This window comes from Hemitrygon akajei, chromosome 27, assembly GCF_048418815.1.
Source record: "Hemitrygon akajei chromosome 27, sHemAka1.3, whole genome shotgun sequence".
NCBI classification, from domain to species: Eukaryota; Metazoa; Chordata; class Chondrichthyes; order Myliobatiformes; family Dasyatidae; genus Hemitrygon; species Hemitrygon akajei.
The window spans coordinates 54,152,488-54,178,750 of NC_133150.1; the positions used below are offsets into that span (position 1 = coordinate 54,152,488).

General features: G+C 48.0%; 1 protein-coding gene across 4 annotated transcripts in view; it reads right to left on the reverse strand.

Annotated features, from left to right (window-relative positions):
* cadm3 (cell adhesion molecule 3) overlaps nucleotides 1-26,263 on the reverse strand; it is a 46,153-nt gene that overhangs the window by 17,982 nt on the left and 1,908 nt on the right. For all 4 annotated transcript variants that reach the window (XM_073031001.1, XM_073030999.1, XM_073030998.1 and 1 more), the window contains exons 2-7: nucleotides 22,344-22,493; nucleotides 9,886-10,038; nucleotides 6,960-7,097; nucleotides 5,795-5,962; nucleotides 2,057-2,147; nucleotides 524-696 (exon numbers count right to left, since the gene is read on the reverse strand). In XM_073031001.1, coding sequence (XP_072887102.1) covers nucleotides 524-696; nucleotides 2,057-2,147; nucleotides 5,795-5,962; nucleotides 6,960-7,097; nucleotides 9,886-10,038; nucleotides 22,344-22,493 — 873 coding nt within the window. The remainder of the gene's footprint in view (nucleotides 1-523; nucleotides 697-2,056; nucleotides 2,148-5,794; nucleotides 5,963-6,959; nucleotides 7,098-9,885; nucleotides 10,039-22,343; nucleotides 22,494-26,263) is intronic.

A 26,263-nucleotide genomic window follows, 5' to 3' on the forward strand; every position in this document is an offset into this window, starting at 1 on the left:
CGGAGAGAGGGGCTGAAGGCTGGGTGGCCAAGGATGTGAACAGAGCAAGTCTCTCCCAGGGCAAGTGGTCAGCTGGTGTTTATCACAGAGGGGAGGGTGTAATAGTGGACAAGAGTCTGCACCAGCAGACAGAGTGTAGTGGGACCTTACCTGGAGCACAGACGTACTGCTACTCTTGTTTAAGAAGGGATCCATGAGAGAGAGAGAGAGACACACACACACAGACAGAGAGAGATACAGATAGAGAAAGAGAGAGAGAGAGATGAATGGACAGAGAGACAAAGAGAGGAAGGTCAAAAGGGAGAAAGAAATGGGGTAAAGAATATTTTTATTTAGAAAGAAAAGCAAACAGAAGTGAGAAAAGAGAGTATGAGACAGAAAGATAGATAGAGAGACAGGGAGAGAGGTGGTGAAACAAAAGGACTTTAAACTGGGGCTTACACACTCGCCAGCTCTAGGAACACCACACCCTATAAACAGCAGACGGCACTGAACTGGTGTGGGAAGGCAGTTACCAGCTCACCATGCACTGTCAGTGTGTAGTTCTTGCCACCAGTCCCAATGATGTTCTTGGCTTCACAGCGATAGACTCCTGCGTCAGTCTTATTCAGGTTAGTGAAGGTTAGGTTCTCGTTCCGGACAAATGCATATTCAGACAGATCCCCGTTAAAACGGACCCAAGTGAAGAAACTGGGTCTGAGGTCAGAAAGAGTAAAGAGTCACCAACAGAAAGCCTAACACCATGCAAGCACATTGACAAAATGCAGCTCCTCTACACTGTCCCATCACACACTCCCGGAGTCAGACACAGAGTGAAGCTCCCTCTACACTGTCCCATCACACACTCCCGGAGTCAGACACAGAGTGAAGCTCCCTCTACACTGTCCCATCACACACTCCCGGGGTCAGACACAGAGTGAAGCTCCCTCCACACTGTCCCATCACACACTCCAGGGTCATACACAGAGTGAATCTCCCTCTACACTATCCCATCACACACTCCCGGGGTCAGACACAGAGTGAAGCTCCCTCTACACTGTCCCATCACACACTCCCGGTGCCAGACGCAGAGTGAAGCTCCCTCCACACTGTCCCATCACACACTCCCAGGGTCAGACAGAGTGACGCTGCCTCCGTACCGTCCCATCACACATCCCCAGGGCACAGGTCAGACACAGAGTGAAGCTCCCTCTACACTGTCCCATCACACACTCCCGGGGTCAGACGCAGAGTGAAGCTCCCTCCACACTGTCCCATCACTCACTCCCGGTGTCAGACGCAGAGTGAAGCTCCCTCCACACTGTCCCATCACTCACTCCCGGTGTCAGACACAGAGTGAAGCTCCCTCCACACTGTCCCATCACACACTCCCGGGGTCAGACACAGAGTGAAGCTCCCTCCACACTGTCCCATCACACACTCCCGGGGTCAGACGCAGAGTGAAGCTCCCTCCACACTGTCCCATCACACACTCCCGGGGTCAGACGCAGAGTGAAGCTCCCTCCACACTGTCCCATCACACACTCCCAGGGTCAGACAGAGTGACGCTGCCTCCGTACCGTCCCAACACACATCCCCAGGGCACAGATCAGACACAGAGTGAAGCTCCCTCTACACTGTCCCATCACACACTCCCGGGGTCAGACACAGAGTGAAGCTCCCTCCACACTGTCCCATCACACACTCCTGGGGTCAGACACAGAGTGAAGCTCCCTCTACACTGTCCCATCACACACTCCCAGGGTCAGACACAGAGTGAAGCTCCCTCCACACTGTCCCATCACACATCCCCAGGGCACAGGTCAGACACAGAGTGAAGCTCCCTCTACACTGTCCCATCACACACTCCCGGGGTCAGACACAGAGTGAAGCTCCCTCCACACTGTCCCATCACACACTCCTGGGGTCAGACACAGAGTGAAGCTCCCTCTACACTGTCCCATCACACACTCCCGGGGTCAGACACAGAGTGAAGCTCCCTCCACACTGTCCCATCACACATCCCCAGGGCACAGGTCAGACACAGAGTGACCCTCCACGTGTACTTTTAACTCACTCTGGGTTTCCTCGTCCAATACAACGCAGCATAAAATCTGCACCTTCCTCAGGAACAGCTTTGGACTCCCGGATCTCAACAGTTGGGGAATCTGTAGAGGAGAGAGGGAGTGATCAGTGCGCCTGTGACCAGTAGACATGGCATACTTCATGGAAACATGGCAAGAAGAGAGGAGGTGCATTGAGTCTAAAATAAAAAGGAATCATATGTAAGATTCAAGAAGATAAAATCAGACAGGACCCTTCAGGGATGTAAAGGTAGCAGGTAAGAGCTCGATGGGGAATTAGAAGTGCCGACAAGGGCTATGAAATGCCCTTGGCAAGTAGGATTTAGGAGAATTTGGACATATTTTATATCACCAAGTGGAGGATAACTAGGGGGAGGGTTGGATCACTCAAGCATAAAGGATAGAATTGAGGACTGAAGCCTGAGGATGTGGACAAGGTATTTTACTTTGGTATTCACAAGGTGAAAGATGTGAAGGACAGTGAGAGTGGTATGGAGGGTGCTAATGAATCAGGCTGTTCTGAGATTGGAAAGGAGGTGGTGCTGAGTCTCTTGAGCTGGATAGTTCCCCAGAGTCTAACAAGATATAGCTCTGGTTATGGAAAGAGGCAAAGGTGGAGAATATGGGGCCTTGACAAAGATCTTCATAGCCTCTCCAGCAACAAGTGATGTGGTGGAGAACTAGAGAGCAGCAAATCTTACTTTGTTCAAGGAGGGAAAATGGGATGATCCAGGTAGTGTTAGCCTAGCAGGTCTCACATCTGTACCAGGGAAGTTATCGGAAAGGATTTCTTAGCAATAACAACTGTGTGCATTTGGAAAGGCATGGCCTAATTGGGGACAGTCAGCATGGCTGTGTGTGGGGCAAGTTATGCCTTATTAACTTAATAGATTTTTTTGAGGAGCTGATAAAGGTGATTGTTGATGGTAGGGCTGTGGATGTTGTCCACATGGACTTCAGTAAAATCTTGATAAGGTCCTCATTGTATGCTGGTACAGATAACATGCATGTGATCCATAGTGACTTGGTAGTTTGGAATCAGAATTGGCTTGCCCAGCGAAAACAGAGCATAGTGATGGAGGAACATTATTCTGGCTGGAAGTCTGTGACTAATGGTGTTCTGTAGGGATCCCTGTTTTATATATTCATTTAGAGATACAACATGGTAACAGCCCTTCCAGCCTAATGAGCCCCTGCTGCCCAATTAACCTCCGAACCATTTGGAATGTCTTTGGACTGCGGGAAGAAACCGGAGCACCAGGAGGAAACCCATGTGGTCACAGGGAGAACATACAAACTGCTTTCAAACAGTGGTGGAAATTGAGGTCAGGTTGCTGGTACTGTAGTAGTGTTACACTAACCAGTCCACCACATGCTCTGTTGTGTGTAATGTATAAAAATTACCTTGATGAAAATGTAGACAGGTAGGTTAGTAAGTTCACAGGCAGCATAAAGGTTAGTAAAGTTGTAGACAGTGAAGAAGATTATCAAAAGATGCAGCAAGATATAGATCAGTAGATATGGGTGAAGAAATTGCAGATGCTGTTTAATCCAGGCAAGTGTGAGATGTTGCACTGTAGAAGGTCAAATGTAAGGGGAAAGTATTCAGTTAATATCAGAACTCTCAAAGGGACTGTGATCTTGAGAGCCAAGTCCATAGATCACTTTAAGTGCCATGCAAGTGGGTAGAGTGGTAAAGGTGTATTCACGTTTGCTTTCACTGCTCAGAACATTTAGAGCATGAGTCAGTGAGATATGTTCCAGCAATAGAAAACTTTGGTCAGGGAACTGTGTGCATTTCCAATTGTCTCACTACAGCAAGGGTGTTGAGACTTTGGAAAGTTTGCAGAAGAGGCTCACCAGGACATTATGGTGGATTTGAAGTTATTACCCACAAGGAGAGGATGGACAAACTTGGGCTTTTTTCTCTGACGTGTTGGAGGGGAGGCATGGACAGGGTGGGCAGACAGAATCTCTTTCCCTGAGGTTGAAATATCACAGACCAGAAAGTATACATTCAAAGTGGGAGGAGGAAAATTTAAAGGTGATGGAGGCATGTTTGTTATTGACGCCGAGAGTAATAGGTGTTGAGAAAAGGCTGCCAGATATGGTAAAGGAAGCAAATGGTGATCATGGTGTTCAGGAGGTGTAATGCCATGGTTAAGATTTTTATTGCTAATGCTGTAGGGTATTTAATTTAGTAGCTTTCTGTAGAAGCAGGGTGTCCTGCTATAGCATGTTTGGGTTTTCAGATAAAGATAAAACGGTTATGATGCTCAACTTAGGAATGTTGTGTCCTTTTATTTTATGTAATAGGCCCTTTTATTTTTTTCCCTTTTCTTTTCCCTACTAACTGTTTGATAAAACTGTTTGTAAATATACTTACTTTATAACTTTATAGAGAGTACAATTTGTTATTTCTTGCCAATCAACAATTGGGTATGGGCAGTATTTATACAGTATTCACTCAAATCAAGGTTTCTTTAATCAGAACATCACAATATTCCTGTTTGGTTGAACCCCAAATCATACCGACCTTAGACGCCTATCGTTTATGAAAGGTGGCTTTTCACTGCAGACTCCCATGCTGTTAGTGGGGCCGGCAAAGATTCAAGTTTCTATTCGAGCCCAGTGAAGGGGCTTCAGAGAATTTTAAATCGGAATGTGAAGGCACGTGGAACAGAACAATATGAATAAACGGATCAAAGAGAGGAAGTTTAATTTGGCACCACAGTCAGAACAGACCTGCTGAACCTCTTGTTCTTGTTCTATGGTCCCTCCCTAGAAACCCACCACAGGACCATACATCAGAGGGCAGTGTCTGTGGAAGTGGGAAACAGTGGGTAGGAAGGGGGATATGGGGATAATTCAGGGGTGCAAGGAATCTCTTATGTCACTATCACCCAGGGCAGAGAGATTCAAAGCAGAGTGGAGTCCCTTTGTACTTTATCAGTTGGACAGTAGGAGTGAATGGGAAGGGGGTGGGGTCTGTTGGGAGTGTGGCTGGTGGAAGTGAATGGAAAACGGGTGGGGTCTGTTGGGAATGTGGACAGTGAGAGTGAATGGGAAGTGGGTGGGGTCTGTTGGGAATGTGGATGGTGGGATTGAATGAGAAGGGGTGGGGTCTATTGGGAGTGAATGGGAAGGGGGTGGGGTCTGTTGGGAGTGTGGACAGTGAATGGAAAGTGGGTGGGATCCGTTGGGAGTGTGGCCAGTGGGAGTGAATGGAAAATGGGTGGGGTCTGTTGGGAGTGTGGATGGTGGGTGTGAGTGGAAAGGGGTGGGGTCCATTGGGAGTGTGGATAGTGGGAGTGAATGGGAAAGGGATGGGGTCTGTTGGGAGTGTGGCCGGTGGAAGTGAATGGAAAACGGATGGGGTCTGTTGGGAATGTGGACAGTGAGAGTGAATGGGAAGGGGGTGGGGTCTGTTGGGAATGTGGATTGTGGGATTGAATGAGAAGGGGTGGGGTCTATTGGGAGTGAATGGGAAGGGGGTGGAGTCTGTTGGGAGTGTGGACAGTGAATGGAAAGTGGGTGGGATCCGTTGGGAGTGTGGATGGTGGGTGTGAGTGGAAAGGGGTGGGGTCCATTGGGAGTGTGGATAGTGGGAGTGAATGGGAAGGGGATGGGGTCTGTTGGGAGCGTGAATGGTTGGCATGAGTGGGATGTGGGTTGGCTCTGTTAGGAGAGCATAGGGTGATTCTCGATAAGGCAACAGTATGGACACTCACAGTAAACTTCAATCTTCTGTTGTGTCCTGTAGTCATTGTTGTCGATGGCCGGTTGGTCCAGTGCACATATGATGAGGGCACCATTGTCCTCCCGTGACACGGTGATGTTCACCAGGCTGAGAACAGAGGTTTGCTGGTCAGTGGACTCCCCCTGGTGGGTGGAGTAACCTGGGCAGGGGGTTGGGAAGGGACAGGGAATGGTTTGGGGGTAACAGATGGTGGGTGACATTGGGAAGGAGGGTGTAGGGGGAGTAGGCAAGACGGAGCAGGGAGAGGCAAAGTAAGGGGGAATGAGAAAGTGAGTGGTGGAGAGCAAGGGGAAGGAGGGGAAGTGAGACGGGTGTGAGGAGAGAGGGGTGTAGGGATGTGAGGGTATGGGAGAGAGAGGAAAGGGGTTTGTAATGACGGGAGGAGTAAAGTGAGCAAGAGGGAGGGAAGGGAGGCCAAGGGATAGGGTTCAGAGGGAATGAGTGGAGAGGGAGAGGGGAGAGGGTGGAAAGAGGGAAGGGGAGAGATAGAGGGAATGAAGGGGAGGGAGGGAAGGGGGGAGGGGTCAATGTAAGAAGAACACAGCAGAACAAGATGAATGAGGGTGGAACAAGGAGAGGTAGAGGGAGGACAGAAATTGTAATGGTGGGAGAAAACAGAGAAGAGAGAAAGAAAGGGGAAGAGACCGATAAAACAGAGACAGATTACACCCACACCCATCCCTGTCTGTCATCCCCATCTGGTCCCTACACCAGTCCTAGCCTCTGTAAAACCCTCTGGCCCTTTCACCATCCCTATCTCTCTAATCCTCTCCAGCCCCTCTATATCTCTGTAACCTCACCCACCCCTGGGCACCATAAGCCCCTCCACCCCCTCCGTGCCTTGTCAACCCTCACTGGTCCCTACATCTTCTGATTCCCTAATTCCTGTTATTCCGCAATATGTCCCCCATGGCCTGTGGTACATACTCCGAAATGCCTGCTCTCCACGATCTTTCCCTCTTGTGTTTCAGGTGCTCATTGACACTCCCCCTCCCACCCCTCTCGCCCCATCACTGCCATGGGATAGGATGTCCTTACTCCGGAGTCAGGTGCCCTCGACAGGACACCAGAGGACGTGGAGAGATACTGTGGGCAGTCTCTGTCATGGAGAGGTATCCCAGAGTGCATGGGCTCACCTGGCAGTTCTTCATTGCCCTTGAACCAGCGGATGCTAGGGAGTGTCCTACTGCCCGTGGTGTTACACATCAGTGTGATCGTCCGCCCTTCTGTAATTGGACCAAGGTATCCCGAAATCTCTGGCTTCTTGGGAACAGCTGATGTGCACAAAAAACAAGGTTATCACACACTCCAGGAACACAGGTCAGACACAGAGTGAAGCTCCTTCTACACTGTCCCCTCACACACTCCCAGGGCACAGGTCAGACACAGAGTGAAGCTCCCTCTACACTGTCCCATCACACACTCCCTGGACACGGGTCAGACACAGAGTGAAGCTCCCTCTACACTGTCCCATCACACACTCCTCTGGTATGGGTCAGACACAGAGTGAAGCTCCCTCTACACTGTCCCATCACACACTCCCTGGACACGGGTCAAACACAGAGTGAAGCTCCCTCTACACTGTCCCATCACACACTCCCTGGACACGGGTCAGACACAGAGTGAAGCTCCCTCTACACTGTCCCATCACACACTCCCTGGACACGGGTCAGACACAGAGTGAAGCTCCCTCTACACTGTCCCATCACACACTCCCCTGGTATGGATCAGACACAGAGTGAAGCTCCCTCTACACTGTCCCATCACACACTGCCCTGGTATGGGTCAGACGCAGAGTGAAGCACCCTCTACACTGTCCCATCACACACTCCCCTGGTATGGGTCAGACACAGAGTGAAGTTCCCTCTACACTGTCCCATCACACACTCCCAGGGCACGGGTCAGACACAGACTGAAGCTCCCTCTACACTGTCCCATCACACACTCCCCTGGTATGGGTCAGACACAGAGTGAAGCTCCCTCTACACTGTCCCATCACACACTCCCCTGGTATGGGTGAGACACAGAGTGAAGCTCCCTCTACACTGTCCCATCACACACTTCCTGGACACGGGTCAGACACAGAGTGAAGCTCCCTCTACACTGTTCCATCACACACTCCCTGGACACGGGTCAGACACAGACTGAAGCTCCCTCTACACTGTCCCATCACACACTCCCTGGACACGGGTCAGATACAGAGTGAAGCTCCCTCTACACTGTCCCATCACACACTCCCTGGACACGGGTCAGACACAGAGTGAAGCTCCCTCTACACTGTCCCATCACACACTCCCCTGGTATGGGTCAGACACAGAGTGAAGCTCCCTCTACACTGTTCCATCACACACTCCCTGGACACGGGTCAGACACAGAGTGAAGCTCCCTCTACACTGTTCCATCACACACTCCCCTGGTATGGGTCAAACGCAGAGTGAAGCTCCCTCTACACTGTCCCATCACACACTCCCCTGGTATGGGTGAGACACAGAGTGAAGCTCCCTCTACACTGTCCCATCACACACTCCCCTGGTATGGGTCAGACACAGAGTGAAGCTCCCTCTACACTGTCCCATCACACACTCCCCTGGTATGGGTCAGACACAGAGTGAAGCTCCCTCTACACTGTCCCATCACACACTCCCCTGGTATGGGTCAAACACAGAGTGAAGCTCCCTCTACACTGTCCCATCACACACTCCCCTGGTATGGGTGAGACACAGAGTGAAGCTCCCTCTACACTGTCCCATCACACACTCCCCTGGTATGGGTCAGACACAGAGTGAAGCTCCCTCTACACTGTTCCATCACACACTCCCCTGGTATGGGTGAGACACAGAGTGAAGCTCCCTCTACACTGTCCCATCACACACTCCCTGGACACGGGTCAGACACAGAGTGAAGCTCCCTCTACACTGTCCCCTCACACACTCCCCTGGTATGGGTCAGACGCAGAGTGAAGCTCCCTCTACACTGTCCCATCACACACTCCCCTGGTATGGGTCAGACACAGAGTGAAACTCCCTCTACACTGTCCCATCACACACTCCCTGGACACGGGTCAGACACAGAGTGAAGCTCCCTCTACAATGTCCCATCACACACTCCCAGGGCACGGGTCAGACACAGAGTGAAGCTCCCTCTACACTGTCCCATCACACACTCCCAGACACAGGTCAGACACAGAGTGAAGCTCCCTCTACACTGTCCGTTCACACACTCCCAGACACGGGTCAGACACAGAGTGAAGCTCCCTCTACACTGTCCCATCACACACTCCCAGACACAGGTCAGACACAGAGTGAAGCTCCCTCTACACTGTCCCATCACACACTCCCCTGGTATGGGTCAAACGCAGAGTGAAGCTCCCTCTACACTGTCCCATCACACACTCCCTGGACATGGGTCAGACACAGAGTGAAGCTCCCTCTACACTGTCCCATCACACACTCCCCTGGTATGGGTCAAACGCAGAGTGAAGCTCCCTCTACACTGTCCCATCACACACTCCCCTGGTATGGGTGAGACACAGAGTGAAGCTCCCTCTACACTGTCCCATCACACACTCCCTGGACACGGGTCAGACACAGAGTGAAGCTCCCTCTACACTGTCCCATCACACACTCCCCTGGTATGGGTCAGACACAGAGTGAAGCTCCCTCTACACTGTCCCATCACACACTCCACTGGTATGGGTCAGACGCAGAGTGAAGCTCCCTCTACACTGTCCCATCACACACTCCCCTGGTATGGGTCAGACACAGAGTGAAGCTCCCTCTACACTGTCCGTTCACACACTCCCAGACGCGGGTCAGACACAGAGTGAAGCTCCCTCTACACTGTCCCATCACACACTCCCAGTGCCTGGGTCAGACACAGAGTGAAGCTCCCTCTACACTGTCCCATCACACACTCCCATGGTCAGACGCCGAGTGATACTCCCTTTACGTTGTCCCATCATACAAACCCAGGACATGGGTCAGACTCAGAGTGAAGCTCCCTTTATTTCTCCCATCACACGGTCACAGGACACGGGTCAGACATAACGGGACTGTTCCTTACCCCAGACCTCCACTCTAGCCACTGCTGTGCGGACAGGCTTGGTGAAGATGGAGCAGGTGTAGTTGCCCTCGTCCTTCAAGCTCATGTTACTGATGCTGATGGTGAGTTCGTGCCATGAGTAGTAGACCAGAGAGATCCGATTGTCTCGCAGTGCTGGAGGCAGACCAGGAGATGGCATTCTGAACGTCAGTCTTACCAAGTCTCCTACTCCCCACTCCTCCCACAAACTCTGCCGCCCACATCCCACCAAGGGGAACCAACACCACATTTGTAGGTGTGAAGTGAGTGGAAGAGTGAGTGAGGAGCAGCTGCAAGGGGAGGGCAAGGCAGTTGGAGTGTTCCTCTGTGTATGATGTGGTGGGAAGGTCATTCTCCACTTTTCCCCAGTGCTGGTGACAACATGGCTGAGTTACTCTCTGCATTGACTGGAATTGCCACAAAGCCCAGGGCTCGGGTGAGACAGAACTTGTTCAGTGTGACCAGTGCAGCCATATGTGGATGGCCCTACTAGAGAGGGGGCCCACACTGGAAATAAGGCTGGGAAAGTGGCTGGGTGTCAGTGGTAGGGACCTGTGACTATAAATCCACATGACATCTAAAGCTGACAATCTTCCATAGATGTGTGGTGAAGAATATGTTGACTAGTTGCATGATGGTCTGATAGGGAAACATCAATGCTCTTGACCCAAAGATCCTTCAAAAATCAGTGGATATGGCCCAGTCCATCACTGGTAATGCCCTCCCCACCACTGACCACATCTACATGGAAGCGCTGTAACAGGAAAGAAGCTTACATTATCAGGGATCCCCACCACCTAGGCCATGCTCTCTTCTTGCTGCTGCCATCAGGACTCTCACAACCAAATTCAGGAACAGTTAGTACTCCTCAACCACCAGGTTCCTGAACCAGGGCTTGAACTTCACTTGCCCCATCAGTAAGCTGTTCCCACAATCTATGGACTCTCTTTCAAGACTCTTCATCTCATGTTCTCCTTACCTATTGCTTACTGATTTATTATCTTTATTACTATTCATCCTTTTTATTTCTTTTGAATTTGCAAAGTTTATTCTCTTTTCAACATTGGTTGTTTGTCCATCCTGTTGGATGTGGTCTTTCGTTGATTCTGTAACGTTCTTGGATTTACTGAGTAAGCTCATAAGAAAACAAATCTCAGGGTTGTACGTGGTGACATATATGTACTTCGATAATAAATTTACTTTGAATTCGAGTTATTTCAATATAATAGAACTGTTGCTCAAGTCAATATCCTTCATTAGCACTGTGATGGTACTAATGTCAATTGCATTACACAAGAACTTGCAAAAGTTGATTAGGACAGGATGTTTGCAAGTCAGAGAGTTTTAAAAGTGAGAAAAAGAGAGTTCAGGGATAACATGCTCTGATTAGAGAGAAAGGCAAAGCTGCAGGATGATGGAAACCTAGTTGATGAGGGATGTTGAGGCTCAGGTCAGGGAAAAAGAAGATGACATGGGTCAGGTATAGGGATATGAGAGCAAGTGAAGGTTCAAAGAATGGGGAGAATCAGGCGGGCAAAAATAGGGACTTAAGATATCCCTGGCAGAGAAGGTAAAAGAGAATCCTAAGACCTTGGGAAGGTGCACTAGTGTGGTTGAGTTGTGGGACCCTAAGCAATGGATGGATTGAGAAGATAGAGGTTAGGTCATGTGTCATGAAGTTTTTTGGAATGGTTCACAAGGCACAGGATCAATATGTCCCACAGAGAAAGATGTTTTCAAATTGCAGGGGTAGGCAACCGTGGCTGACAAAGGTCAACATAAAAGCCAAGGAAAGGGCATATAAGGTAGCAAAAGTGAGTGGAAAGTTGGATGATTGGGAAGCTTTTAAAATCCAACATAAGGCAACTAAAAATGCTATAAGGAGGGGGCAAACTAGCAATATGAGGCCAAACTAGTCAATAATATAAAGCAATATACCAAAAATATTTTCAGTTATATAAAGAGTAAAGGGAGACAAGAGTTGATATTGGATGACTGGAAAATGATTTTGGTGAGGTAGTAATGTGAGGCAAAGAAATGGCAGATGAACTTAATGGGTACTTTGCACTTGTCTTCACTGTGGAAGATACTAGCTGTGTGCCAGAGGTCCATGAGTATCAAGGAGCAGGAGTGAGAGCTATTGTTATTACAAAGGAAAAATGCTAGGCAAACTAATAATCTTAAGGTGGCTAAGTCACCTGGGCTAGACAGACTACATCCCAGAGTCCTAAGAGAGGTTGCTGAAGAGGTAGCGGATGCATTGGTCATGATCTATCAAGAATCACTTGATTCTGGCATGGTATTGGAGGGCAGGAAGATTACAAATGTCACTCCACTCTTTAAGAAGGATGGAAGGCAAAAAAAAGGAAATTATAAGCCAGTTAACCTAACATCAGTGGTTGGGTAAGTGTTGGAGTCTATTATTAAAAATGAGGTTTCAAGGTACTTGGAGACTAATGATAAAATAAGTCAAAGTCAGCATGGTTTCCGTCAAGGCAAATCTTGCCTGACAAATCTGATAGAGTTCTTCAAGGAAGTTACAAGCAGGGTGGACAAAGGAGAGGCAGTGGATGTCATTTACTTGGATTTTCAAAGGCATTTGATAAGGTGCTACACAAGATTCTGGATTAGTTCCTGAGGATTGGAGGGTGGCTAATGTAACCCCACTTTTTAAAAAAGGAGGGAGAGAAAAACCGGGGAATTATAGACCGGTTAGTCTGACATCAGTGGTGGGGAAAATGCTAGAGTCGGTTATCAAAGATGTGATAACAGCACATTTGGAAAGAGGTGAAATCATCGGACAAAGTCAGCATGGATTTGTGAAAGGAAAATCATGTCTGACGAATCTTATAGAATTTTTTGAAGATGTAACTAGTAGAGTGGATAGGGGAGAGCCAGTGGATGTGGTACATTTAGATTTTCAAAAGGCTTTTGACAAGGTCCCACACAGGAGATTAGCGTGCAAACTTAAAGCACATGGTATTGGGGGTATGGTATTGATGTGGATCTTAGCGATTGTAGTGATGACTTGCAGCAGACTGAAAAGCTTGGGCATGTAGCTATTAAGAAAGAGGATGTGCTGGAGCTTTTGGAAAGCATCAAATTGGATACGTCGCCAGGACTGGACAAGATGTACCCCAGGCTACTGTGGGAGGCAAGGGAGGAGATTGCTGAGCCTCTGGCGATGATCTTTGCATTGTCAATGGGGACGCGGAGGATCCAGAGGACTGGAGGGTAGCGGATGTTGTTCCTTTATTCAAGAAAGGGAGTAGAGATAGCCCAGGAAATTATAGACCAGTGAGTTTTACCTCAGTGGTTGGTAATTTAATGGAGAAGATCCTGAGAGGCAGGATTTATGTACATTTGGAGAGGTATAATATGATTAGGAGTAGTCAGCATGGCTTTGTCAAGGGCAGGTTGTGCCTTACGAGCCTGATTCAATTTTTTGGGGTTGTGACTAAACACATAGATGAAGGAAGAGCAGTGGATGTAATGTATATGGATTTCAGTAAGGCATTTGATAAGGTACCCCATGCAAGGCTTATTAAGAAAGTAAGGAGACATGGGATCCAAGGGGACATTGCTTTGTGGATTCAGAACTGGCTTGCCACAGAAGGCAAAGAATGGTTGTAGACGGGTCATATTCTGCATGGAGGTCAGTCATCAGTGGAGTGCTTCAGGGATCTGTTCTGGGACCCTTGCCCTTCGTGATTTTTATAAATGACCTGGATGAAGAAGTGAAGGGATGGGTTAGTCAAGTCAAGTCAAGTCACTTTTATTGTCATTTCGACCATAACTGCTGGTACAGTACATAGTAAAAATGAGACATTTTTCAAAACCATGGTGTTACATGATACAGTACAAAAACTAGACTGAACTACATTTTAAAAAAAACACAGAGAAAGCTACACTAGACTACAGACCTACACTGGACTGCATAAAGTGCACAAAAACTGTGCAGGCATTACGATAAATAATAAACAGGACAATAGGGCAAGGTGTCAGTCCAGGCTTCGGGTATTGAGTCTGATAGCTTGGGAAAAGAAACTGTTACATAGTCTGGTCGTGAGAGCCCGAATGCTTCGGAGCCTTTTCCCAGACGACAGTAAGTTTGGTTAGTAAGTTTGCTAATGACACAAAGGTTGGAGGTGCTGTGGATGGTGTAGAGGTCTGTCAGAGGTTACAGCGGGACATTGATAGGATGCAAAACTGGGCTGAGAAGTGGCAGATGGAGTTCAATCCAGCTAAGTGTGAAGCGGTTCATTTTGGTAGCTCAAATATGATGGCAGAATATAGTATTAATGGTAAGACTCTTGGCAGTGTGGAGAATCAGCGAGATCTTGGGGTCCGAGTCCATAGGACACTCAAAGCAGCTGCTCAGGTTGACTCTGTGGTTAAGAAAGCGAATGGTGTATTGGCCTTCATCAATTGTGGAATTGAATTTAGGAGCCGAGAGGTAATGTTGCAGCTATATAGGATCCTGGTCAAACCCCACGTGGAGTACTGTGCTCAGTTCTGGTTGCCTCACTACAGGAGGGATGTGGAAACCATAGAAAGGGTGCAGAGGAGATTTACAAGGATGTTGCCTGGATTGGGGTGCATGCCTTATGAGAATAAGTTGAGTGAACTCGGCCTTTTCTCCTTGGAGAGAAGGAGGATGAGAAGTGACCTGATAGAGGTGTATAAGATGATGAGAGGCACTGATCATGTGGATAATCAGAGGCTTATTTCCCAGGGCTGAAATGGTTGCCACAAGAGGACACAGGTTTAAGGTGCTGGGAAGTAGGTACAGAGATGTCAGGAGTAAGTTTTTTACTCAGAGAGTAGTGAGTGCATGAAATGGGCTGCCGGCAACAGTGGTGGAGGCAGATATGATAGGGTCTTTTAAGAGACTTTTAGATATACATGGAGCTTAGTAAAATAGAGGGAAAGCCTAGTAATTTCTAAGGTAGGGGCATGTTCAGCATAATTTTGTGGGCCGAAGGGCCTGTATTGTGCTGTAGGTTTTCTATGTTTCATGTTTCTATTTCTCTGACATTAAATGTACCTTTAAAACCTTGAAAAATGGAGGGGTAGGTAGTGCTGAGGAAGCAATGCAATTGCAGCAGGACTTAGACAGATTGGAAGAATGGGCAAAAAAAGTGGCAGCTGGAATAGTGTTGGAAAATGTATGATAATGCATTTTAGTAAAAGGAACAATAGTGCAGACTGTTATCTAAATGGGGAGAAAGTTCAAACATCAGAGGTGCAGAGGGACTTAGGAGTCCTCATGCAAGACTCCCAGAAGGTTAATTCACAGGTTGAGTCTGTGGTAAAGAAGGCAAATGCAATGTTGTCATTTATTTTAAGGGTAATAGAATATAAAAGCAAGGAGATAATGCTGAGGCTTTATGAGACACTAGTGAGGCTGCACTTGGAACATTTTTAAGTTTTGGGCCCCATATCTTAGAAAGAATGTGTTGTCATTGGAGAGAGTCCAGAGGAGGTTCACGAGGATGATTCTGGGTATGAAGGGGTTAACATATGAGCAGTGTTTGGCAGCTTTGGGCCTGTACTCACTGGAATTTGGAAGAATGTTTGGGAAATCTCTTTGAAACCTACTGAATGTTGAAAGGACCAGATAAGATGGATGTGGAGAGTATGTTTCCTATGGTGGGACTATCCAGAACTAGAGGGCACAGCATCAAAATTGAGGGGTGACCTTTTAGAAGAAAGGTAAGCAGGATTTTTTTTCACCAGAGAGTAGTGAATCTGTGGAATGCTCTGTCACAAACTGAAGTGGAGGCCAAGTCCGTGCATACATTTAAGACGGAAGTTGATTTTTTCCTGATCAGTCAGGGCATCAAAGGATATGGCGAGAAGGCAGTGGTATGGAATTCAGTGGGATCCGGGAACAGCCATGATGGAGTGATGGAGCGGACTCAATGGCTTAATTCTGCTTCTATGTCTTATGGTCTTATCTGACGGGAAGTTCATGGATACATGGATTCATGATTGATTATCTGATGGCTGATTTATTATCCCAATTCAACCTCCACCTTAAATACCCACTGACTTGGCCTGCACAGCCAGTTGTGACAATGAATTCCACAAGCTTACTATCCTCTTACCAAAGCAATTTTTCCTTATCTCTGTTCTAAACGGATGTCTCTCAATTCTGAGCAGGTGGCCTCCAGTCCGAGACCCCCACTATAGGAAAAATCCTCTCTACATGTACTCTATCTATACTGACCAATATTCAGTAGTTTTCATAGTTATAGAAAATATGTTTGTACATCACAGAAACAGACCCTTCATCCTTTCTAGTCTATGCTGATCCATTTAAACTGCTCATACCCATCAACTTGCACCTGGACCATAGACCTCCATACCTCAACTATCCATGCTCCTATTCAAACTTCTCTTAAACATTGAAATCAAGTTGGCATGCACCACTTGCACTGGCACCTGATTCCACACTCTCACAACCCTCTCCATGAAGAAATTTTCCATCATATTTCCCTTAAACTTTTCACCTTTAACCCATGGCTTCTAGTTGTAGTCCCACCCAACCTCAGTACAAAAAGCCTGCTTTGCATTTACCCTATCATATCCCTCATAATTTTGTATACCTCTATCAAATCTCTCTTCAATCTTTTATATTTCAGGGAATAAAGTCCTAACTGGTTCAATCTTTCCCTATAACTCAGGACCTCCAGTTCTGGCAACATCCTTGTAAATTTTCTCTGTACTCTTTCAACCTTGTTTACATCTTTCCTTTAGGTAGGTAACAAAAACTGCAGACAATACTCCAAATTAGGCCTCACCAAATGTCTTATACAATCTCAACATAATATCCCATCTTCTGTACTCAGTACTTTGATTTACAAAGGCCAATGTGTCAAAAGTTTTCTTTATAGCCCTATCTAGCTCTACCACCACTTTCAATGAATTATGGACCTGTATTCCCAGATCTCTTTGTTCTACCACACTCCTCAGCGCCCTACCATTCACTATGTAAGACCTATCCTTGTTGGTCTTACCAAAGGGCAACACCTCGCACTAGTCTGCATTAAATTCTATCTGCATTTTTCCAGCTGATCCAGATCCCATTGCAAGCGCAGTTAGTCTTCCTTGCTGTCCACTACACCCCTGAATCTTGCTGATCCAGTTAACCACATTATCATCCAGATCATTGATATAGATGACAAACAACAATGGACCCAGCACTGATCCCTGCGACACACCACTAGTCACAGGCCTCCAGTCAAACAGGCAACCATCTACTAACACTCTCGGGCTTCTCCCATAAAGCCAATGTCTAATACAATTTACTACTTCATCTTGAATGCCAAGAAACTAAACCTTCTTGATGAACCTCCCATGCAGGACCTTGTCAAATGTCAATGTTTCAATGAGACCCCCCCCCCCCACCACCCATTCTTCTAAACTCCAGTGAATATAGGCCCAGAGCCATCAAATAAGCCTTATATGTTAACCCTTTCTTTTCTGGGATCATGCTTGTGAACTCCTCTGGACCTTCTACAATGCCAGCACCTTTTGTTAGATAAGGGGCCTAAAACTATTAACGATACTCCAAATGCAATCTGACCAATGGCTTATAAAACCTCAGCATTATATTGTTGCATTTGTATTCTAGTCCTCTCAAAATGAATGCTAACATTGCATTTGCCTTCCTTATCACTGACTCAACCTGCAAGTTAATCTTTATGGAATCCTGCACAAGGACTCACAAGTACCCTTGCACGTCTGATTTTTGAATTTTCTCCCCTTTTAGAAAATAGTCCATGCTTTTACTCCTTCTCTCGAATTGCATGACCATGCACTTCTGGCACTCTATTCCATCTGCCACATCCTTGCCCATTCCCTTTGCCTATCTATCCTTCTGTAGCCTCTCTACTTCCTCATCACTACCTGTCCCTTCACCTGTCTTCATATCATCTACAAACTTTGCCACAAAGGCATCAAGTCCTTCATCCAAATCACTGACATATAAGGTGAAAGGAAGTGGTCTCAACACTGTCCCCTGTGGAACACCACTAGTCACTGGCAACCAATCAGAAAAGGCTCTCTTTATTCTCATTCTTTGCCTCCTGCCAGTCAACCAATCTTCTATCCAAGCTCATACATTCCTTAAAGTACCATGAGCTCTTATCTTGTTATGGAGCCTTATGTGCATCACCTTGTCAAAGGCCTTCTGAAAATTCAAATCAACGACACCCACTGATTCTCCATTGTCTATCTTGCCCAAAATTTCCTCAAAGAATTCTAACAGATTAGTCAGGCAATATTTCCCTTTGAAAAATCCATGCTGACTTTATCCTATTTTATCTTATGTCTCCAAGTACTCTGAAACCTCATCCTTAATAATGGACTCCATCATCTTTCCAACCACTGAAATCAGGCTAACTGGCCTATAATTTCCTTTCTTCTGCCTCCTTCCCTTCTTAAAGACCCAAGTAACATTTGCAATTTTCCAATGCTCTGGAAACATTCCAGAATCTGGTAATTCTTGAAAGATCATTACGGATGCCTCCACAATCTCTCTGGTGTAGTCCATCTGGTCCAGGTGACTTATCTACTTTCAGACTTTTTAACTTCATAAGCATCTCTCCTTAGTAATAGCAATGACAATCATGTCTGCCCCCTGACACTCTCATATTTCTAGTATTCTGCTCGTGTCTTTCACAGTTATGACTAATACAAAATACTTACGCACTTCATCCACCATTTCTTTGTCCCCCATTACTACCTCTTTGTGTCACTTTCCAGCAGTTCAATATCTACTCTTGTCTCTCTTTTACTCTTCATTTACTCTGTATATCTAAAAATACTTTTTGTATCCACTTTTATATTAATTGGCTAACTTACCTTCATGTTTCATCTTTTCTGTCATTATGGCTTTTTAGTTGTTTTCTGTTGGTTTTTAAAGTTTCCTTCCCACTAATGTTTGCTGTATTATGTGCTCTCTCTTTTGCTTTTATGCTGCCTTTGACTTCCCTTCCCAGCTACGGTTGCCTCAACCTCCCTTTAGAATACTTCTTCATAGTTGGGATGTATCATTCCTGCGTTTTCCAAATTTCCCTCAGGAACTGCAACCATTGCTGTTCTGCCATCATCCCTGCTAATATCCCCTTACAATAAACTTTAGCCTGCTCCTTTCTCATGCCCCTATATTCCCCTTACTCCACTATGATACTGATGCATCTGATTTTACCTTTTCTTTCTCAAACTATTTGTGAAGCCCATCATATTATGATCACTGCCTCCTAAGGGTCCCTTTACCTGAAGCTCCCTAATCAAATCTGGATCATTACATAACACCCAATCCAGAATTGCCATACCCTTAGTGGGCTCAACCACAAACTGCTCTAAAAAGATGTCTCATAGGCGTAGTACAAATTCCCTCTCTTGGGAATTCCAAACCCAATGATTTAGGAAGTGCTTCTTCCCCTTCTTGGTCAGATTTCTGAACAGTCCATGAACATTCCCTTGCTATTCCTTTCTTTTTTGCACTATTGATTTTTGTAGTTTGTAGTAATTTTCATGTATTTACACCATACTGCTGCTGCAAAACAAAATGTCATATAAATCAGTACTTATTGGCCTGGTTTTGTGGTCATTACAGAGACTTTGTTCATTGCCATCCTGGACAATGACTCCCATCCACTCCATAATGTACTGGTTAGGCATAAGAGTACATTCAGCCAGAGACTCATTCCACCGAGATGTAACACTGAGCGTCATAGGAAGTCATTCCTGCCTGTGGCCATCAAACTTTACAACTCCTCCCTCGGAGTGTCAGACACCCTGAGCCAATAGGCTGGTCCTGGACTTATTTCCACTTGGCATGATTAACTTATTATTATTTAATTATTTATGGTTTTATATTGCTATATTTCTACACTATTCTTGGTTGGTGCAGCTGTAACGAAACCCAATTTTCCTTGGGATCAATAAACTATGTCTATCTGTCTGTTGAGGGAAGGGCCGGACCAGCAGCCCAATGGTCCAGGATTCAGATGAGACAGAGAGAGATGTAATGAGGTGGAAAGCTGCTCTACTAACCAGGGAGAAAGTCACAACTGCACTCTGAGTGGACGACCCAGAAAACTTGTCCAGTGAGGCAAAATGGGTCAAGCTTGGGAATAAGAAAGGTACGTATACTCTGATGGGCATATACTATAGACCTCCCAATAACCAGTGGGAGACAAGGGAATAGGTTTGTAGGCAGATCATGGGAAGGACAAAAACAATAAGGTAATTCAGGTGGGTGACCTTAACTTCCTCAATAAGGACAGGAGCTGCCTTAATACCAAAGGCTTAGATGGGGCAGAATTTATTAGGTGCATTCAGAACTTTTTGAATCAGTATGTAGGTAATACAACCAGGGAAAGGGCCATACTGGGAAATGAGCCTGACCAGGTAACTGGAGATTTAGTGGGTGAGGATTTCAAAAAGAGTTGTACTAGGTCTTCATGTAGTTTTGGATAAGGATAAGGCTAATCACCACAGTATCAGGCAGGAGCAGAGCAAAGTAGATCGGGAGAGGATTTTACTGGGTAAGTTCACATCTGATGTGAGAGATGTTTAAAGGGCAGTTGGTCAGAATTTCAGACCTGCGTGTTCCTGTGAGGAAGAAAGACAAAGACAACAAGTTCAGAAACCTCGGATGTTGAGAGAAAAGGAAGCTGAAATCAGACAGGGCCCTTGAGAAGCAGATGAGAAATTAATCAGGGAATTGGGAGGGATAAAAAGAGACATAAAATGTTCTTAGCAACTAAAATAACAGAGAATTCTAAGATATTTAACTGTATATGTATATTAAAAAGAAGTAGGTAGCTAGGGAGAGGGTAGGACCACTCAAGAACAAAGGAGGGAATTAATGTCTGGGGCCAGAGGATGTGGCTGAGGTCCTAATTAAGGACTATCCATCAGTATTCACCCAGGAGAAGGTCTTAGAGATTAGTGAGACCAGGGAGGGGTATGGTGATTTCCAGGACATGTTGATATCAAAAGGAAAATGTGTTAACACCTATTGGGGTTTATTAAGGTAAATGCCCATTGGGATCTATTCCACGTCACTGAGAAAGGCAAGAGGGATGACTGTTGGGAACTTTGACTTTGACAGAAATTCTTGTAGCAACAGATGAGGCCCCAGAGGACTGGAGAATAGCCAGTTTTGTTTCTGTGCTTAAGAAAAGCAGTAACAACAAACCAGGACAATATAGGCCAGTGAGTCTAACATCAGTGGTGAGAAAGCTACTGATGATTCTTTAGGATAAGATCAACCTACATCACAAGTATATTAGGGACACGGTTTGGGGATGTGATCAATGAGGGTAGGTCAGTGGATGTTGTCTAGATGGACTGTAAGGAAGGCATTGGACAAGTTCCCTCCTGCTAGGCTCATCCAGGTGCATGGCGATTCTACTTGATAGAATGGATTCAAAATTGGTTTGGACATAGAAGAGAGGGGGTAGTAGTGGAGGGCTGCTATACTGCCTGTGACCAATACTGTTCTGTATGGACCTATGCTGGGGCCTCTGTTGTTAGTGATATATATAAACGACTGGATGAAAGTGCAGATGGGCTGATTAATAACCTTCCGGGTGGCACACAAACTGAGGAATTGTGAATGTTGAGGAAGAATGCAGATGAGTTGGAAATGTGGGCAGAGAAATGGCAGATGGAGTTTAGTCTGTAAGGTGCTGCTCTTTGGGATGTGAATGTATGAATAATGTATACAGTAAATGGCAGGACCTTTAGGAGGCGAATCTTGGGCTGAAACTTCACAGCTTCCTGGAAGTGGTGACACACGTGAAGAACTTGATGAAAAAGACACACAGAAAACCTGCCCTCCTCAGAGGGGGCATTTGGTAGAAGAGATGGGACAATTGCACAAGATGTTGGTGGAAGAGTCAGGGAGGAGTGAGAAAGGGGTGAGATTGAGGGAGAGAGGAAGGGATGAAGAGCAGGGAAGGGGAGGTGGGGGAAACAGGAAGGAGGGGATGAGGAGGGGGTAGGGGAAGTAAGAATGGAGGAGAGTATGGAGGGGATGAGGAAGATGGTGGAAGGAAAAGGGGAGGAAGGTCAAGGTAGATGGGGAGGGAGAGGAAACAGAGGACAAGGAGGAAAGAGAAGGGGAACAGGAGGAGAGGAGGATAGGGAGAAGGGGAAGGGAATGGGGAGGGGAGAGTTTCTGTAGTCTGGTGTGTATGCTGTAGGTTTACATCTTTGGAGATCCAGGGGAAACATGGATAGTTGGAAGCAGGAGAGGGGCCATGGCCTGGCAGAGATCCTGGCTCCTTGGGCACTATCCTGGCCATGCTTCATCCGCCCATCCCACTCCCTCCGCCTCTTCGCCTTCCCCTCCCCACATCCTCCCTCCCAACTCTCAGCACCCTTCTCCCCACCTCCATGCCCCTCTCCCCTCCTACCTTTCTTGTCATCGAAGTAGAGGGTCTGCTGGGTGGGGTTTGACCACTGTAGGGAGGAGTTGTCGTTCTCCTGGACCGTACAACGGAGGGTCACTGTGCCACGCTCCTGTACCTTCTCGTCCTTGGTGACTGGGCACAGCAACTCGGCCTCTGGGGAGAAAGCAACAGAGACAAGGTCAGCACTGGGAGTGGGGGGGACAATAGGGTAAAGGGGTGGGTGGAAGTAGGTAGGAGGGAAGAATATTTAGAAAAAGTAAGAGTGGGAGATGAGTGAGACAGGGAAGGGGGACAAACAAAAGACAGTATCTGGGGTAGGAGAGAGGAGTTTCAAGGGAGAGTGAAGAAGGGTAGAGGGGACAGAGGCAGGAGAGTGAGTGAGGGTGGAAAGACAAAAGAGAGAGAGGGAGAGACAGACAGGGAGAGAGAGAGAAGAGGAGGAGGTGGAAGGTGTGAGGGGGAGAGGGAGAGATAGAAGGGGGCAAGGGAGAGAGTGCTGGGTACAGAGCAGAGGAGGGATAGGAAGAGGAGGTAAGGCAGAAAATGAATGGAAGTGGGAGGTACAGAGAGAGTGCACGAGTGAAGGAGGAGAAAGAATAGGTTGGAAAGAGGGTAGGAGAGGGGAAGAGAGGGGTGGACAGGCAAAGGGGCAGGGGAAAGGGTGGGGATAGCAAGGGGAGAGAGCAATGGAAAATAATTGCAGAGAAGAACAAAGGAAAGTGGGGGAATAGAGAGGGGGACAGGGGAGAGAGAAAATGAGAGACAGGGAGGTGCAGCAGCAGGAGAGTGAGTGGACAAGAGTACGAGAGTGGAGCTGAGCATACGCTGATGAGAAGTGGGTGAGAAAGGGAGAGAAATGGAGGGGGAAGGGAGAGGGGATAGAGAGAGAAGGGAAGAGGGAGAGGGGATAGAGAAGGAGGGGAGAGAGGCAGAGGAGGAAGAAAGAGGGTATGGGGAGGGAAGAGGGAGAGGCAGAGGGGGAAGAGAGAGAGGATAGAGAGGGAAAGGGAAGAGGGAAAGATGAAGGAGGAAGGGAGAGGGGATAGAGAGGAGAGGGAAGAGGGAAAGATGAAGGAGGAAGGGAGAGGGGATTGAGAGGAGAGGGAAGGAGAGAGGCAGAGGGGGGTAAGGGAAGAGGGAGAGAGACAAAGTAGAGAAGGGAGAGGGGATAAAGAGGGGAAGGGCAGAGGGAGAGAAAGAGATGGAGGGGGAAGGAAGGTGCCTTAAAGAAGAGGAGGAAAGAGGGAGAGAGTGAGATGGAGGGGAAGGGAGAGGCCATAGTGAGGAGGAGCGACGAGGAGGGGGAATGGAGAGAGAATGGAGAGGGGAAGGGAATAGAGGTGGGTGAGAAATGTTGGGATAGAAGTGGGGGAGGTATCTGCCCTCCACCTCTATCCCCTGCTCTTTCTCCCCCACTTCTAGGGAGATAGGAGGGGATAGAGGTGGGGAAGAGAGGAGGTGATAGAGGTGGAGACAGGAGGGGATAGAGGTGGGGAGTGAGAGGAGGGGATGGAGGTGGGGAGTGAGAGGAGGGGATGGAGGTGGGGAGTGAGAGGAGGGGATGGAGGTGGGGAGTGAGAGGAGGGGATGGAGGTGGGGAGTGAGAGGAGGGGATGGAGGTGGGGAGTGAGAGGAGGGGATGGAGGTGGGGAGTGAGAGGAGGGGATGGAGGTGGGGGAGTGAGGAGGGGATAGAGGTGGGGAGTGAGAGGAGGGGATAAAGGTGGGGAGAGAGAGGTTGGAATAGGTGGGAAATAGAGAGAAGGTGATAGAGGTTTGGGGATAGAGGGGAGGAGAGAGGAGGAGACAGAGATCAGAGATGGGGAATAGAGAAGGGAGGAGAGGTGGGGGAGAGAGGTGGGGACAGATAGGGGAGAGAGAGCAGAGAGGATAGGTTGGAGGAGAGAGGAAGGGATAGAGTTGGGCAAAGAGAGGAGGATATAGAGGTTGAGGGGAGAGGAAGCAATAAAGGTGGGTGTAGAGAGAAGGTGATGGGGAGAAAGAGGAGGTGATAGAAGTGTAGGGGAGATAGGTGGGGCAGAGAAGAGGGGATAGAGATGGTGGAGAGAGGTTGGGATGGGGGAGAGAGGAGGGGTCAGAGATGAGGAATAGAGAGGAGGGGAGAGAGAGGTGGGGACAGATAGGGGGAGAGAGACAGAAGGGGATAGAAGTGGAGGGGAGATAGGTGGGCCAGAGAGGAGGGGATAGAAATGGAGGAGATAGAAAGAGAGAGAGGAGGGGAGAGAGGTGGAGAATAGAGGAGAGAGGGAAGATGGAGATGGGGGAGAAAGAGGTTGGTATAGAGGTGGGGGAAGAGAGGAGGGGTTAAATGTGGAGGGGGAGAGGATGAGAGAGGTGGGGGAAGAGGATAGAGATGGGGAGAGAGAGGAGGGGAGAGAGAGGAGGGAAGAGAGAAGAGGGAAGAGAGGAGGGAAGAAAGAGGAGGGGAGAGAGGTGGGGAGAGAGGTGGGGAGAGAGAGGAGGGGAGTGAGAGGAGGGGAGTGAGAGGAGGGGAGTGAGAGGAGGGGAGTGAGAGGAGGGGAGAGAGGTGGGGAGAGAGAGGAGGGAAGAGAGGAGGGAAGAGAGGAGGGCAGAGAGGTGGGGAGAGAGGAGGGGAGAGAGAGGAGGGAAGAGAGGTGGGGAGGTAGAGGAGGGAAGAGAGGTGGGGAGGTAGAGGAGGGGAGAGAGGAGGGGAGAGAGAGGAGGGGAGAGAGGAGGGGAGAGAGAGGAGGGGAGAGAGGAGGGGAGAGAGGAGGGGAGAGAGAGGAGGGAAGAGAGAGGAGGGAAGAGAGGTGGGGAGGTAGAGGAGGGGAGAGAAGGGGATAGAGGTGGGGAGAGAGAGGAGGGGAGAGCAGTGGGGAGAGAGAGGAAGGGAGAGAAGGGATGGGATAGAGGGAGAAATAGATGGAGGAGACGGAGTGAGAGGGCATAGAGGGAGGAGAGGGGCATGTGGGAAGACTGGGTAGAGAGAGGTAGGGTGTCAAGGGGAAATGGAGAGGTTGGGGAAGGGTTTAGAGAGAGGAGAGTGGAAAGGGGAGAGCAGGCCAGGGAAGAGTATAAAAATCGGGGAGAGGTACAATGAGATTAGGGTGAGCAAAATGGAAAGAGGTGACGGGTGTGAGAGATTGACAGAGAGAGCGGGAAGTAGAGAAGATAAGTTATGAGGGGGGATGCGCAGGAGGAGTGGGTGTAGAGGTAGAGGAGGGGATAAAGCAGGGAGGACAGTGTGGGTGAGATGGTGAGATGAGAAGATAAAGGGGGAAAGAGGATGGGTTACAGTGGAAGGGGGTAGGTGGGAATACAGGGAGGAGGAGGAGACAGGCATGATGGGGAAAGAGAGTGGAAGGGGGAGAGAGTGGTGGGGGACAGAAAAGGAGGGAAGATGTGCACGGGAATGGTGTGAAATAGCTGGAGGAGAGAGGAGAGAGATGGGGAGAGGGTGATGGGGAGGGAGATGCGGAGAGTGTTGAGAACAGAGATAGGGTGGGAGGGGTGGGAAAATAGATGGGAAGAGAGATGGGGAAAGATTGGGAGAGGATGGGGAGAGATGCAGAGAGAGGAGAGAGATGGGAAGGGATGGGAAAGAGGCAGGGGTAAAGGGGATGATGAGGGGTAGATACAACAGAAGTGAGAGGAAAGGGAGAGAGGGGAGTTGTGGGGGAGAATGGAGCTGGTGGAGGGGAAGTACAGAGGGGAGAGTCGTGGGATGAAACGGTTGGTGAGAGAGGGAAGAATGATGCTCTGGAGAGTGGTAGGGGACTGAGAGGGGAAGAGAGAGGGTTGCGAAAGTTGGAGAGATGGGCTTGATGGGGATAGTGAGAGGAGGGAATAGCAAGTCAAGAATAGAGAGGTGGAGATCACTGAGGGGGAGGGAAGAATAGAGAGAGGGATAGCTGAGGGGCGGGAGAGAGAGAAGGGGCGAGG